The sequence below is a fragment of the Heloderma suspectum genome, chromosome 4 (genome assembly GCF_057233095.1).
Source record: "Heloderma suspectum isolate Gila_16-S chromosome 4, 16-S_ref, whole genome shotgun sequence".
Classification (NCBI taxonomy): Eukaryota; Metazoa; Chordata; class Lepidosauria; order Squamata; family Helodermatidae; genus Heloderma; species Heloderma suspectum.
The window spans coordinates 165840954-165857758 of record NC_139461.1 but is presented as its reverse complement, the minus strand read 5'-3'; the positions used below and the strand labels follow the sequence as shown (position 1 = coordinate 165857758).

Genomic DNA, 16805 nt, shown 5'->3' with positions numbered 1-16805 from the left:
GGGAAAGTGTAAGCAGTATGTGAGAATACAGTTCTTGCAGCAGTAAGTACAGGTTATAGTGCACTGTGCTTTCTTGGTGTTTTTCAAAGCTTGAGGTTTATCCTATGACCAATTTTAGAGTACTTTCAGCAATTCCAATGCAGACTTTCTTCGTTGTATGCAGATCGCTCAAGGGAAGGTTAACTCACTCAGTCAGTGCAGTCAGTGTACCTCTTCCTCGGCAATCAACAATGTCAGCTTCCAGTAAGGGCAGAGGAGTATCTTGGAGGCATAACGAGATAGAGGACTTGCTGGACATTTGCAGGGGAACAGAAAATTCAGAACAGCTATGTAACATTCACTGCAACTTTGACTTCTTTGAGCAGATTTCTAGAGATATGGCCATATGAGGGCACAACCGCAGTGCCACTTAGTGCCGATCAAAGACTAAATCTATGCGACTAGAGTACCGCAGAGTGGTGAACCACAATGCTAAGTCTGGTAACAACACTGCTACCTGTCCCTATTACATTCAGTTGCACAGCATTCTTTGTGGGGATGTCAACATTTGGCCAAAGCGTGTATCTGGAAGTCTGCATATCATGCGCACAGTGGCTCAGTCAGAGCCAATGGAGAGCAATGTCACTGGACCAACTCGGTATGACCTGAGCCACTCTTTGATGAGCAGGACGACATCCATGCTGAACAGGTTAACGTTGGTGAGTATTGCAGCACAGGTAAGTATTGGAAAGAGTGGAGCAAGCCGTCTGAACTAGTGTAAGACATAGCCTCGAAAAATGCAGTATATGAACAATGCTCAGTACTTGAACATAGTGTTGTCTCAATATATGCTGAGCGTATATGGTGGATCATACTTTGTGTAGCCAACAATCTGATTATCCAGCTTTTTGTTGTTGTTTGTTCAGTCAGTCGCTTCCGACTCTTCGTGACTTCATGGACCAGCCCACGCCAGAGCTTCCTGTCAGCCGTTGCCACCCCCAGCTCCCCCAAGGTCGAGTCCGTCACCTCCAGGATATCATCCATCCATCGTGCCCTTGGTTGGCCCCTCTTCCTTTTGCCTTCCACTTTCCCTAGCATCAGCATCTTCTCCAGGGTGTCCTGTCTTCTCATGATGTGGCCAAAGTACTTCAGTTTTGCCTTTAATATCATTCCCTCATGTGAGCAGTCTGGCTTTATTTCCTGGAGGATGGACTGGTTTGATCTTCTGGCAGTCCAAGGCACTCTCAGAATTTTCCTCCAGCACCACAGTTCAAAAGCATCTATCTTGCTTTGCTCAGCCTTCCTTATGGTCCAGCTCTTGCAGCCATAGGTTACTATGGGGAACACCATTGCTTTAACTATGCAGACCTTTGTTGTTAGTGTGATGTCTCTGCTCTTCACTCTTTTATCAAGATTGTCATTGCTCTCCTCCTAAGAAGTAAACGTCTTCTGATTTCCTGGCTGCAGTCAGCGTTTGCAGTAATCTTTGCACCGAGAAATACTAACTTTGTCACTGCCTCCATGTTTTCTCCCTCTATTTGCCAGTTATCAATCAAGCTGGTTGTTGCATGAACATCCTTGGTGTCTCTTGATTAGACTTCTTATGTGCAAAAAAATATTGAGCATAGGCCTGCCTTTGTATTACATATGAAATGAGAGTGTGAGCCAGGAAGAAGTGCCAGAAGGAAGAGTTGACTGCCTGGATGCGAACAGTGCCTTGGGGGAAGGAAGCGGTGAGTAACACTGCTCTGCCTCTCAAGTTCTACCTTCTCTGTGCATTTAATACAGCGTTATGGTCAAAGCTTTCCACATTACTTTTGGGTGAGAGCATTGCACTCCATAGTGTGAGTGACAGTCTCCATTAGAGCATGTTCTTAACTTCCCATAAACATTTTGTGGTGCTGATGGCCCTCTTCCACTGCAGAAAGTTAAGGCTATGTGTTATGTGGCATTTCCAGAGGTGGTACAGTTTAACATCCACCACTGACATCATTATGTCCTTTTTGCCTCAGAGGAAAGGATGGACCAGTTCTGAAACTTATATTTGTGGTACACAGTGTATATCCCAACTGACGCTTTCAATATCAATACTGCATTTCCAGCAAAAACAACATCCATGAGCGGATCCAGTACCAGAGTAACTATGTTGGAGGATGGAGATAATACAGGTAGGAGAAGAAACGTATTTCATGAAAACTGGGGAATGCTGAAGACCCAAAAATGTAAGTAGTGTAAAGCAGTGTCAGTTACTGCAGCCCTGCATGTATTTTCAAGCAGCAGCTCGGGAAGGATCTGTTCCTCAAATATTCCCCCGTCAAGACACAAATACAGGCGCAGAGGCGGATGTGTAAGGATGTACGAAACACCTACCTGGCTCCGTGCCGGGCAATCCGCGGTGGGGGGGAGGCGCTCCGTCCCTCCCCCAGGAATCACTGATGGGGGGGAGGCGATCCGGTCCTCCCCCCCGGAATCCTGCCTGGCTGGCTCCGCTCCGCAGCCAAGCCACGGAGCCGCTGGCCGGCTCCGGCTGCCTTCAGCCGGACATCCAGCCGCTGGGCAGCCCTGCAGGGACGCAAATGGCGACTATCATAGCCGCCATTTGCATCCCTGTATTGAGCCATGATAGGCTACGTAAATATTTATGTAGCCTATCACGGCAGGGGGAAAAACCCCAGCATACGCAAATGGCGGTAGCCGCCGCCATTTGCGTACGCTGGGTCCCCCCCCCCCCGTGATAGGCTATGTAAATACTTAGGTAGCCTATCACGGCCTCTGCAGGGATGCAAATGGCATCCCTGCGTTAGCTGTGATAGGCTACGTAAGTATTTACGTAGCCTATCACGGCTATGAAGAGGAGGAAGTGAATGGTGGATGCAGGACGGCCGCCATTCGCAAAGCAGCGCGGACAGAAGCAGGTAAGTGCTCCGTTTCGCGTGCCTTTTGTGGGTTAGGGGCAGCGGGGACTTTGTCCCGCGTGTCTTTTGTGGGCTGGGGGACAGGGGCTTCATTCCATGATGGATTTCGGGGGGCCGAATGCACTGGCATTCGGCCTCACCGAGATCCGTCGCAGAATTCTCTGACATCCCTACGGATGTGTCATGTTTACTGCAGAGCCCAACTACTGAGTGATTGGTTTACTGCAGTCATATACCACTAAATGCACACATTACTTAGGATTGATCATTTGGTAGTGTGGGTTTAAAAACCCTCCCTTATGCAATCAGTGTGGTCAGGAATTATGTACAACGTTACTAACTTGGTGGACTGCTGTGTACCCAATGTGTAATGTGTAGTTTGACTAGGTATGTACGAAACTCACTTACCTTTTCATGGAATCTTTCGCGGTGGGGGGGGAGGCGCTCCGTCCCTCCCCCCAGAATCCTTGACGGGGAGGAGGCGATCTGGTCTTCCCCCTGGAATCCTCGACGGCAGCAGTTCCGGCGGCCGCCGCTATTTGTGTTCCCCTTTTTTCACCGTTTTATCTTACGTAAATATTTATGTAAGATAAATCAGCCAAAAATAGGGCACGCAAATGGCGGCCGCCGTAGCCGCCGCCATTTGTGCACGCTGGGTTTTTGTTTTTTTTAACCCAGCTGTGATAGGCTACGTAAATTCTTATGTACCCTATCACGGCTGCAAGCCAGGATGGCAATGGCGGTGGCAGCAGCCCGGCCACGGCCAGCCAGGAGACCAGCTGCTGGAGCCGCCGCTGGAGCCACCGCTGGAACTGCCACCACCGCCAAATCCGCCCCAGAGGAGGTTCCCTGGGGGAGGGCTACGTCGTGTACAGGACCCACAAACTTCTGTGAGTAAGCAATCTCCATAGCAGGATAAAAGCCCCATGTGAAGGGGCCCCTAACAGGACGTAACGTATGCTATCCATCAATATCGTGCTGACACTTCCTTTGGCATCACAAGATAAAAATTTAAAAGTCAGCTGTGAATGCAACCACTGTCAGAACTGCTGCACAATGAGAAATCAGAAACTAACCTGAAAACTGGCTTGATGCAGTCTTTGACTCTGATTGGCAGGCACTGTCAATGAACTACTAGGAGTGATCCATTGTTTGTGTAGCACTGTCTATGCTGTCTCTTTCAGACCCTGGGGTTCCCAACAGACACCATGTTGTCCCCAGCTACATGGCTGGCCCAGATCAGAAATAGGAAGACTTGGAGGTTCGCTAAAGATATTGCTGAATGCATAATGCGTCACACCACAGTGGAGAATGACCGTGTCCATGCAGTCATGGAAGGAGATGCTGAGGTCTTCAGGGAACATGTGAAAAATATGGGCAGGTAGAATGCTATGTTTTTCTATGGGCAAGTATGGTTTCCCTATGGGCACGTAGAATCCCTTGTTTCCGTATGGGCATTCATGGTTTCCCTATAGGCAAGTACTGTCATTTGTTTTAGTGTGTCCCCTGCATTCCTGAGATCTTAATTTTATGCTCAAAGATACTGATATTAGCCTCATTAATTTACATGCAACAAACAGTACAGCCATATCAGCCAAACATGGGTGGAAGCCCCCTAAGACCTTCACACTAACCATGCAAAGGCTCACAAGGACTTGGGAGCAGGGCTTACATGGCCAACGTAACACTAGTGTAACACCAATTTTTTAAAAAGGGATCTGGGAGGATCCAGGAAATTACAGGCTAGTTAGCTTAACATCTATTCTGGGTAAACTGGTATAATTATAATTTATAATTAAGTAAAGGTGCCATTTATCAAGCATATTGAAGGAAAAGACCTGCTGAAAAATAATCAACATGGTTTGTGCAAAGGTATGTCCTGTCTCACTAATGTTTTAGAGTTCTTTGAGAGTGTCAGCAGGCATGGAGATAGGTGTGATGCAGTAGACAGGGTTTACTTGGACTTCCAAAAGCTTTTTTTTGGTTGATTTTACACAGTCCTTCATCAAAGATACCTGAGCAAAGCTGACCATCATTGAATAACAGGAGAGGGCCTCTTAGGGATCAGTAACTGGTTAAAGAATAGAAAGCAGAGAGTAGGAATAAATAGTTCTCACAATGGGGGAATGTAAACAGTGAAGCCCCCCAAAGATCTGCATTGGAACCTATATGTTTAAACTTGTTTATAAATGATCTAGAGTTAGGGGTGCGCTGTGAGGTGGCCAAGTTTGCTGATGACACCAAATTATTTAGGGTGGTTAACAAAATGGTATCAAACAGATCTCCATGCATGGAGAAAACTCCAAAATGATCTCTCCATGATGCAATTGTTTGGTACTGCTACCTCCTGTTAGAAAGGCAGCTAGCAGGAAAAAAACAAACAAAAGGCAGAAAAGAATGAGCTTTTACCAGTCCCACATGCACACAAAGGCTAAAAAGAATCCACATCTTTATTCAGTGAAGGGAAGAAAACAGCTTTACTCACAAGTATTATTGCACATACAAATGCGGGTACAATGTAGGGTTTGAAACAAAGTTTGTTCAGTCCATTTCTTGTGTTCCATTACAAAGGCAGGTGAGAGAGACAGAGAGAGAGAGAGAGAGAGAGAGAGAGAGAGGTCGAGCCATATGCTCCCAGGAAAGGAGGAAGGAAGAGAGCGGGAGGGAAACACAGGGAGAAGCAGGAAGCCATACAGTAGGCTATAGAGATCCTAAGGCTAGCTATGCCCAAATTCCCATGAACTAACTGCAAACTGCCCCCTTCCTGTAACTTGCAGATGAGATTGCAATATTCTCAGTGCTCCAGACTCGGGAAATGGTAGGGATGGACGGACTCACCTCCATCCGGGTCATGTGGGAGCTCGACGAGCCTCCACCCCGGCTTGCGTGGCCAGGACCCACCCGGTGAGCCTCCCTGCTTGCCCTGCCCCCACCCACTGAGCCATGTGAGCTGCCGCTCCTCTGTGCGACAAGGACTCTGGCAGCCTTTATGCGTACAAGGGCTTGACTGCTGGAGTCCTCGGCGTGCGCACACCCCAACCACTCTCGCTATCTCCTCCTTGCAAGGAGGAGGTGGCTAGAGCAGTTGGGCACGCGTGGCACCGAGGCCTCATCCTGCCCCAGGCAGCTGTTAAGGACTTGACAGCCAGCAGGAGCAGATGAATCCTCGACACCCCGCTCACTCTTGCTGCCTCCTCCTTGCAAGGAGGAGACAGTGAGAGCAGTTGGGGTGTGCATGGCAATGACAACTCTAGGCTGCTCCCAGCTGCTCACTGAGCTCCAAAGTACTCAGCTACCAGGTCCGTCAGCACCCTATGACTTGGCGAGCAGGGGCCGGGTGCAGGGAGTCCACCAGCCTCCTCGACCCAGCCAGGTGCTTGTGACATCCCTAGGCAGTGGGCATCAAAACGGCAAATGTGGTTCAACGTAAGCAAGTGTTGTCAGTTGAGGTCCTCTCTTCTCAAGTTTCACAGAGATAAAGGGGAGAAACAGAGATATTAAGTCCAGATTCACACACTACAATATTATGCAGGAGCCATTTCTTCTTGTGTGAAGAACAGGAATTCTTGGGGAAAGGTCTGGAGAGAAAATAGTGGCTGTGATTGCCTGGATGGAGAAGGAGGAGGCAAGAATCAGCAGGCCTCTTGGAAAAGGTAAGGTCATGTATTTTCCCTGTATTTCCCAACTCTTTGAAATGGCCTAGTCAGCAAACTGAGTTGCCAATTAAGGGTTTCAACTAATCCTTCCTTCCTGGAAAAGGCATTGGGAATTTGACCTTTGCTTTGACGTGCATTTCATATTAATCCAATACTCTTTCAAGCCTTGGGCACCAAATACATGAATAGGTGACTGATTTTCTCATTGCTCCTTCATGTTCTTCTGCTGTCTAGTTGCATTTTATCCCATTCCTGAACTGTCAAATAAGCAAATAAAACCATCCAGCGCATTTAAATATAACTTGTCATAAAAAGACAAAGGCCTTGATAGATAACAGACTTTTAAAGTCCTCAACGTGGTTATACAACGGTCGTCTTTTTGAGTTCAGTGATACTATGGTATAAGTAGATTGAAGCTGCCAGCTAAAGTTGCATAAACAGATCTGGTAAACAAAAATGTTCCGTCTATGCTAATTGTAAACAGGCATTTCCCTTTTACTGTCTTTTATCTTCTGGAATGAAGCTGAGAACATTTTTAAAAATTCAAGTAAAAATAATTTCTTTGGACTGCTGTCCATTTACCATAACCCACAGAAGTGAGACATTAGATTGGAGGAAAAGCCTGGAAAATGGTCTCACTTCCTCCTTGTTTCTTCCACTAAGTTTGTTGACTTAGGGTGAATACAAGGACCACTTACCAAGGGGTAACTTACCATAGCATGTGTGCAACCTACTTAGACAATTGTCTTAGCCCATATAGATAACCAAATACCCTGGGGTAAACTTTCTTACTTTGGATAGTTTGGACATCTGTACTCTCTTCAGGGCTGGCGCAAGATCTCCCGCTGCTTGTGAGCCGAAATCACGAGGGGCGTGTAAGCTGCCACCACCACCATTGCTAAGGACAAGGGAAAGGGAGCACAAGCTGCCATCGCTGCTGCTGGGGCATGGGAGCGCAAGCCACTTCCATGGCACTGTTGAGGACAGAGTGAGGTGAGCATAAGCTGCCACCAATGCTGGGAGGGGGAGCACAGGCTGCAGACCCCCCCTTCCCTGCTGCCACTCACCATTGCCACCTGCCTTCCCCTCACTACCTCTCTCTGAGGGGTCCTTCCTCAGAATGAGGCATCAGCAGGGAGGTGGTCCTGGAGACCGCCTGAGCAATCTCCAGAGCCACCTCCCTGCCAATGCCTTGCTCTGAGGAAGGACCCCTCAGAGCAGGGTATTGGGCTGGCCGGGCTCTGTGGAGAGCCATACTGGCCATTTGGGAACCGGGCCACAGGGCTTCTTGGAGAGCCTTCAGAGACATATTGGTCCAGAACTCTGGAGAGTTGCACTGGGCACTCTTTCTGCAGCCTTTGCTGCACCGAGGAGCGACCAGCATGGCTCTCCAGAATGGCCACCCGCCTGTGCCTTACTCAGAGTGAGGCACAGGGCAGGTCGCAGCAGCAGCGGTGGCTGCTCCAGAGAGCTGCAATAGCTCTTTTCCTGCTGCACCATTTGCCTTAGCAGGCAAGTGGCCACTTGGGCTCTCCAGAGCACCCCCCACCCACCCTATACCTCACCTTGCTGGCAACGACACTGGGCCCACCACCCTCCTGGTGGTGGGATGCATGGGATCCACCACCCTTCCAGAACTGCCACCTCAGATGAGGAATTCACCTCAGTTCATTGGCGGGCCAGCATGGACTCTCTTGTCAAAAGGGTAAGAGTAATTTACCCTGCATTGGGCTGCAGATGTGTGGCAAAGAGTCTTCCTAGGGACATGTTTGTTAGGGAACATCCAAGCTCTTATTTGAGCCTCAGCCTCAGTTTATACCTGGCATCTTGAATGGACAGGTGGTTATAGCATCAACCTACTCCTCTCCTTCTCCTAAATCAATGCTGTTGGAGAGATTTGTCCTGAATACCCATGTCTGGGCTGTAACACTTCGGACTGTAAGTTGGGGGCTCACATGATTCCCTCCACTGAGAAAACTAGCAGGATGATTCTAGCCTGGCCTTCTCCATAACCAGTTGGTTTTCTATGTGGAGGGAATTTATTTTCATGGAGGAGCATTCAAGACACAAAGTTGCCACCTCAGTGAGAACTAGGCCTAAGAAAGATGGAATGACCCCCTCCCCCATTCCACTGGTATAAGGCTGCTACAGGAAGCGGTAGAGGGGATATACCATCAGTACTTTCATTTACAAAACCAATCACTCTGGGGCCCAATCTACACAGGTGATTTAGTGCGGAGTGAGAGCACATCAGGGTTGTTTGTGACACATGATATTGTCACCACTATGCAGCAACCCCACAGCTTTCCCCTGAAAATGGTGCATTTTCAGGAAGTTGTTTTCTAGCATCTTTTTTCCTTAAATGCAGCTACCACGGAGTTTCCCTGCAGTGTGCCCCATTCCCCTGAATTAAATCCTGCATGCTGGGCATGCCTAGAGGTGTGTCTGTGACCTGGCTGTGACCTGGCTGTGACCTGGTCAAGGGGTGGGAATAGCGTGCTTTTTTTTGAACACAGGATTAGGGTTCTTTTCCCTCCAGTTAGCACTAATTTGCAGTAGCACTATTTCGCAATAGCACTGTTTCACTCTTTCACCACTGGCTCCCCTTTCCTTCTCTTCTGTTTATTCTTACTTTTGCACTGTATTGCTGTAGCACTATTTTGCAATAACGCTGTTTCACAATAGCACTCTTTCACTCTGTCACTACTTCACAATGGTGTGTTTTTGATACAGAGCACTTCTCTGCTGTTTATTTTAACTTTATGCTATGCAGCACACAGATTCCTATCAATGCCACTATTCTAGAAGTGGAGTGCACTTATGAAAACAAATGGTGGATGCAAAGGCAGAGGTGTGGGGTAAACTACAGGGATATAATTCATCTCTTCCTTTGAACTTCTCTGAGCAGGATAAAGGTTTATAAGATAAAAACAAAGGGATAGAGGGAAAGGGAAGAATGGAAGTAGCAAGTTACACAAAAGGGTACAAAGCCAAATTACTTAACTATATACAGAGAGCTTCATGAACACACACCCAAGCCAAAATAATAAAGCTACCTGGCCTATCCTTACATACCTAAGTGTGGATCTCCCCAGAGAGCAACCTGCCATCTGCAGGTCCAGGACCACCAGGATGAAGGAAGACCCCTTGCCTCTCCCTCAGCCTGCTTTTAAAGCCCAGCTCTGGCAACCCAGGGCAGATTTTCCTTCAGCCAATCACTGGCTCAGCCCCTGGGTGGGTCACCCTGGCCTCCAAGAGGCTGGAACTGCCCCCCTACTCGAGCTTTTGGCACTTCCCAGTTAGCAGGGGCTGCACCTGGCCTTTAATTATGAGCTTCCTCGTATTATTTTTATCTTTTAATTTTTATAGCAAAATATTACTATTTCACTAATGAATGACAGATTAATTCAGCAATTAGGAATAGGAAAGGTTTGATGAAAGGCAAAGGAGCCCTGAAAAGCCCTCAGTGATGTTCTGCATGTCCGCACCAGACAGGCTGATGCTGCAGTTGTGTCTTATTCCCCATAATCACCGCCACTGAGAGATTGTATTATATTCAGTAATATATAAATGCCAAAAATAAATAAACCACATATCAGATCTGAAAAAACAGGAGGACAGCACAGAAAAGACTGGACTGCAACTATTTGATAACATCATCTGGATTGTCTGTAGAATATGGGTGAAGAAAGTATGAGAAGCAAGCAGCAAAATTAAAGGGATGGGGTTAATCTTCAGGGCACTATCGAATACAGACCCTACACTCCCACTGTTTCTGTTGTACTAGCAGGATCCTCTGCTTGCAAACAGGAACTAGTGCTTCTGACAGAAATCTTGGAAAAGAGCGGAAATGCTCGTTACTGGAATGGGACAGGTCAGTAGATGTCCCTTCTGAAGGCTCCGCTGGCCTGCCCCATTCTGGAAACTAGCATTTCACTCGTTTCGGATCACTGAAAGAATCTTTGTCATCTTTTCTGTGCTTCCTAACAGCATAGCTGACTGGCTTCTGGTAGCCCACTTCTTTGTAACACTTATAGAGCAAGCCTATATATTTCTGCTCAGATGTGAGTCCCATTAAGTTCAATAGGGCTTACTTCCAGGTAAGTGAATTTAGGATTACACCCTTATAGGATTAAAGGTGCGATCCTATGCATGTTTACATAAGAATAATTCCTACAACTCCCAGCATCCCCCAGCCAGCCATTTAGGAATTGCACCCTGAATTAATTTTCCCCATCTTTAATATCTGGTGAGTTGGAGACTTAGCCACCTGAGTAGTCTTCACTACCACATTCAAAGTGCATCAGTGTTAATTAAACATACTGGACTACATTGACGTGCATTGTTTCGGTAACTGTCAGCAGATAGAAAATAGTGCTTTACTTACATTGATTGGAAAGAAATGCCCTACCCGGCGCCAGCTTGTCTGGCTGAAAGGGGGGGGGGCATTGTGGGCAGGTGGGGTCATAAGACGTATGGGCCTCTGATTGGTGCACCCCAGTTGCACCACCAGTCAGGGAGGAGCTGGCCGAGTTGTCTTAAACTCGACCCCCCTCCCTATCTCAGCTCTTTGGCGCGACGCAGCTATTGAGAACTAAAGACTCGCCTGGATTCGACGAGGGATTCTCGCCTGCTGGAGACCGGCTTCGTCGTCGTCTTTCCAGCCACCTGGACTCAGCGTGCTTCTGCGCGCCAAAGCTTCTCTTCACGCGCAGCTATCGAGTTACCGACACTCGCGGCGGGTCTCATGCACTCCGGCGCCGCTCCCTCTGGGACGGCGCCCGCTGGCCATCAGGAGAGCCAACCTTACTGGTGATATCGTGTCCACCCCCCTTCCCTCCCTCCCTCCCTGCCGGGTCCTTTCCTCGAGCGCCCGCCGCAGCCCCAGTTTGGCCGGCGGTGCGGCGGCAGCGCTCAAGCACGTGATCTCTCTTCTTCACGGTCTAAACGCCGGCCGCGGCTCCTAGTTTGCGTGCCTGGGTGAGGCGCCTTACCCCTTCCCGGGGGTCCGGGTGGGGCGGCGCGCGCCCGCCCGCCTGCCCCCTCGGCCTTTGTTCACCCCCCCAATCACCTCGCCCGCCCGCCCGCTCGATCGCCCGCCCCCTCGTTCCTTTGCCTGCCTGCCCACCCGCTCGCCCGCCCGCTCGCCCGCCCCATCGTTCCTCTGCCTGCCTGCCCGCCTGCTTGCTTGCTCGCTCACCCGCCCACCTGGTCTCTCAATTGCCCACCCTTTTTGTTGCCCGGCTGGCCGGCTGGCTGGCTGGATCCTGACCTGTCTTCTGGCCGGTGTATTGGTCTGCCGGGCTCGCCTTCCGCCGGCCTCCGCTGGCCGTGGCCTTTTGCTTACTTCACTGGGCCTCGGAGGCGTTGGTGGTGGCGAGGTGCGGCGGCGGTGCGCGTTGAGCGCAGCACCCGCGTTTGTCGGCTCCGGCTGTCCCGGCAGCTGAGTGCCTGCCTCCCCCCCCCTCAGCTCGACAGCTTAGACTGCCTGGTGGGGAGGGGAGTCTGGCGGCAGGGCCAGGGGCTAAGTGTTTCCCCCCCAGTGCCTTGCTATTCTCCTGTTGGCATCTCCCCCCCCAATAAATAAATAAATAAATAAATAAAAATATTTAATTACTGAAACAATCAAGCAGCCGCGGCTGCCTGTTTGGCACCTCCTGAGCTAGGGCGCCCTCAGCTGAGGGCGCCCGCGCTCAAGTGCGTTTCTTTCTCAAAAAAAAAACAAAAAAAAACTTGCTGCACCTCTTAAGCTTTAATCTCTCGGTCTGGAACACGTATCTGCTGATTGTGAAGATTGTGTGATAGCTGCCTGTTGCCCGGGGTGCCCACTTGCTTACTCTCCGATAGCAGCTAAGCTTAACTTAACTTTTGCATCATGCCTCCCAAGAAGGGCCAAGGTGGTAAGAAAGATAAGGGGAGGGCCCCTCCCCCCTCCCCCCTCCCCCCCTCCCCAAAAGGCCGCTGCCAAGGCCTGATTCTGAGTCTGATGAGGACTCAGACCCGGTATTGTCATCAATTCTTTCTCGTTTGGAAGCTGCTGAGCGTTCATCGGGGATACCTCTCCCTCCCTCAGCCAGGCCCCAAAAACCCTCAGCGGTCCAACCTAAGCGAACGCGGCAGCAGACACAGTGCTCGTTGCTTCTTTCTATTTCAGCTCGTCTAGACGCTATCGAGGCATCCACCTCCTCTTCCTCGGCTCTTCCAGAAGGCGCACTGCCTTCAGTGGAGCTCCTCCCTTCTGTGGCCTCATCTTCACTGGGCGCACAAGCAGCAACGTCGGTTTTTCCAGCTAGGGATCAGAGCACACCTACGATTGATACAGGTGAGACTGCTTTGGCACCTCAATTCGCATGGCCGGGCATAGGACAAATCACCCCATGGGGTTGGTTGCCGTGGTTTACTCTTCAGGGTGGCCCAGTTCCCCCTCTCTCACTTCCTTCAGTTACTTCATCCTCCCCAGTTAGTACTCTCCAGCCCGTTGCCTCGGCCTCAACTCTCAGCTCAACTGCTCCGGTGGCTAGCCCACCTAATTCAGTGGGGCCTGGCGCTTCATTCCCCTTAGCAGGAGATGCCACCATGTCAGCTCCGCCACTGCTCCAGCCTCATCCAATTAACGTCGCCTCTGCCAGTGTTTGGCAGGGGCCCGCCGGTTCTTTTCAGGACCCCCTGGCTTCCCTATCTCCTCCTCTCCTAGCCCCACAGTTGTCCTCAGTTGACCCATGAGCCAACCTGAGTAGATGATCTATGCCCACTAGTGCTACTTCCTCCCCTATTGGTTTTCACTTAACCATTGCCACCAGAGAAAAGATTCTGTGGGGTGAATTTATCGATGTCTTTGCCCTGCTCTTTCATGAGCCCGAACCCAGCGATAAAGATAGGACCCGTGACCGAGATCCTGAGCGGAGCAAAGCCCGCAAAGTGCCTCGCACCTGGGCGAACTGGTTGCCAGGTTTTTTAATTTACGCTGGCATCCTCCAACAGAGATTCCCTGAGAGGGCTTGGGTTCTCACCAAATACCTTGACATAATATACAGGGCTTACACCGAATATGAAGGGAGTGCATGGCTGGCCTACGATGAAGCCTTTCGTAGGAGGGCCGCCATTGATCCCTCCATGCGCTGGGATCTGAAGGACCAGGACCTTTGGCTCCAATTCATGACCCCTTCTAGGCCAGGTTTCGGCGACAGGTCTGACAGCGGCCACGTCCTGGCCAAGCTGTCGCCTGCAATAGCCGTTAGGCCTATTGCGGGTCCAGGGGTTCAACACCGCTGGCTGTGCTGGGAGTTCAGCTCCAAAGGTTCCTGCTCCCGAAACCCATGCCGCTTCCGGCACAAGTGCTGTCTTTGTGGCGGTTAACACTCCTGCTCCTCCTGCCCGAGAGCCAGAGGTTGGAGAGGTTCCCCAAGGGATGGCTGTGGTGGCAGAAAACATGGCGGTGGGCACCCTCCCCCTCACAAAGGGCCCCAGCCCAGTTAAGATTCTTCCGCTCCTTCAACTTCTAAGGCGTTACCCAAATCGTCGGGCAGCGATCTACTTGGAACACGGCTTTACACTGGGTTTCAGGATCCCCTTTATGGGTCTGCGAAAGCCGTATTTGACCGGTAACCACCGGTCTGTTCTTAGCATGCGGCGCTTGGTGCAAGACAAAATTAACGAAGAAGTTCAGTCAGGTCGGGTCATCGGCCCCTTTTCCTCGCCCCCGCTACCCAACCTGCGGATTTCCCCTTTGGGAATTATCCCCAAGAAATCGCCCGGTGAGTTCAGGTTAATTCATGACCTCTCTTTCCCCAAAGGTCAGTCTGTTAACGATGAAATCCCAGATTCCCTATGTTCCGTGTGTTACACTTCCTTCAACACTGCGGTAGCCATGATAAGAGCCCTGGGCCGCGGGGCATTGATGGGCAAATGTGATATCAAATCCGCTTTTCACATTTTGCCTATCAATCCTCTGGATTTTGATTTGCTGGGATTTTCCTTCCAGGACAAATTTTACATCGACCGCGCCCTCCCTATGGGATGCTCCATTTCTTGCGCCATGTTTGAAACATTTAGTACCTTTCTGGAATGGGCCATACGGGATAAGACGGGCTGCGGCGATGTGGTTCACTATTTGGATGACTTCTTGTTTGCTGGACCCGGGGACAGCAGTCAATGCTCTGACCTGATTAAGGCATTCATATCCCTGTCCTCAGATTTAGGTGTCCCTTTGGCACACGAGAAGACAGAGGGCCTAGCTGTTACTTTGACGTTCTTAGGGATCGAGCTCGATACCCTTGCACAGTGTTCTCGTCTCCCTCTTGATAAATTGCTGATACTTAGGAATAAGATCCAATCCATCTTGCACCTTCGTAAAGTCTCCCTTACAGCCCTCCAAGAGATCGTTGGCCATTTGAACTTCGCTTGTAGGGTAGTGGCCCCTGGCCGCGCATTCCTGCGACGGCTCAGCTGGGCAATGCGGGGTCTTCGACTACCGCATCATCACACCAGAGTCACCTCCACTATGCGCATGGACCTGCGGGTATGGCTTAAATTTTTGAGAGACTTTAACGGCATCTCCTTTTGGAGGCGTGAGTTACTTCTACGAGCCGACATGCAGATCCATTCGGATGCGGCTGGCACCTTTGGTTTTGGGCTAATTTGGCAAGACCGGTGGTGCCGGGGCCAGTGGCCAGAGAGCTGGGCTGCCGGCAGTATCTGTCGTGACCTCACCTTCCTGGAATTCTTCCCCATTTACGTGGCTGTACATATTTGGGCAGAATTGATGGCCAACGCTGTCGCTCTTTTTTGGTGTGACAATTTGGCGGTAGTGCACGTCATTAATACTTTATCCTCCAGAAACCAAAGGGTTATGGAGTTAGTTAGAGCATTTACCCTCCAATGCCTACGCCACAACATATGGTTCCGCGCCCGCCACGTGCCGGGTCTGGGGAACCCTGTAGCCGATGCTTTGTCACGAAACCAGATCGACCGGTTCCGTGCGTTGGCTCCATGGTCACGTCCGCTGCCAGACCCCATGCCAGACGAACTGTGGGAGATTGGCGCTGTCAAGTCGAACACGCTATCCTGAATTCTATAGCCCCCAGCACTAGAGCTGCCTACGAGAGAGCAGGTAGGGAGTTTAGCGCCTTCAGGTGAGGACTGCAGTTCCAGTATGTGTGGCCCTTACCTGTGGACCACTTGTTACAATTCTGTGTACATCTACATAATAAGGGACTATCTGCTAGGACCATTTCGGGGAAGCTCGCCTCTTTGGCCTTCTGGGCCAAAGTGCGAGGGGTGGAGGACTCCACCTCAGATTTCTGAATCAGGAAGGCTGTGCAAGGCTGGGCACGGATGTCTCCCGCCCCGCCAGACTCCAGACATCCTTTGTCGCCAGCTATTCTTATAGGGCTTTGGGCATTGTGGCCCTCCATTTGCTCTTCTCCATACGAAGCCTCCCTCTTTCATGCTGCGGCCTTAACAGCCTTTTCTGGGGCCCTTAGGATTTCAGAACTGGTCTGGGCATCCAAATCTGACACCACCGGGAGGGCCTTGAGGTATTCCGATATCCTGATCCATTCTAACCTGATTCACCTCCATATTCGACGTTCAAAAACCGATCAGTCAGGCAAGAAAGCATTGGTGACCCTTAACCAGGCCCAAGCTGACGAGTTATGCCCTGTCAGGGCCTTGCAGGCTTTCTTTGACCATCGCGGGGCAAAGGAGGGTCCCCTATTTTGCCATGCTGACGGTTCACCAGTGACAAAGTTCCAATTTTGGGCAGTCACTAAGTTAGCCTTGACCACATTGGGTCTGGGGCATTATCGTTTTGGGACTCACTCATTCCGTATTGGGGCAGCCTCTACGGCAGCTGCCATAGACTTTTCTTCCAAGCAAGTGAAGGCGGTAGGGAGATGGCGCTCCAGGGCCTTCCGCTCTTACATTCGCAAGTTGCCTGATGCTTCATGATGATTCTCTTCGCCTTCCCCAATGTTTTATTTAGATGGGATTCGACCGACGCCGGTACGGGTGCTCATTTGTGGGCACAGTATGGTTTTTTGGGCTGCCCGCAGAGCTTCTACGTCAGCCTTTGGATCCCGGCTGCAGTTTCCCCAACAGGTGGCAATTCAATGGCTCGGCCGACGGGGTATGCGATGGGACAGTCTTCTTCCCACACTCTTTCAATGAGGTTTGGTCAGTTTCCCTCCACAGGTCCTGGTGCTGCACCTAGGAGGGAACGACCTGGTCTACAAGCCTGGAAAAGGCTTGATTGAGC

General features: G+C 50.4%; 1 protein-coding gene across 2 annotated transcripts; it reads left to right on the top strand.

The window, feature by feature from the left end:
- The first annotated feature begins 935 nt into the window (after positions 1–935).
- Positions 936–12262, top strand: LOC146347678 (uncharacterized). Of its 2 annotated transcripts, none has more exons than XM_084851082.1 (5): positions 936–1712; positions 2082–2147; positions 4079–4275; positions 6450–6547; positions 11117–12262. In XM_084851082.1, the coding sequence occupies exons 2-5, from the start codon at positions 2133–2135 to the stop codon at positions 11146–11148; spliced, it is 342 nt and encodes a 113-aa protein (XP_084707208.1). In that variant the 5' UTR covers positions 936–1712; positions 2082–2132; the 3' UTR covers positions 11149–12262. The 2 variants fall into 2 exon arrangements, with proteins under 2 accessions (XP_084707208.1, XP_084707209.1); XM_084851083.1 differs by having other exon boundaries at positions 1622–1712; positions 6455–6547.
- Positions 12263–16805: the final 4543 nt, after the last annotated feature.

Bases quoted from the DNA above. Each gene is read 5' to 3' on its own strand.
- LOC146347678 (XM_084851082.1), top strand. The intron at 4,276-6,449 runs GTAGAATGCTAT...TCTTGTGTGAAG, and splicing joins CATGTGAAAAATATGGGCAG to AACAGGAATTCTTGGGGAAA. The intron at 6,548-11,116 runs GTAAGGTCATGT...TCCCTATCTCAG, and splicing joins CAGCAGGCCTCTTGGAAAAG to CTCTTTGGCGCGACGCAGCT.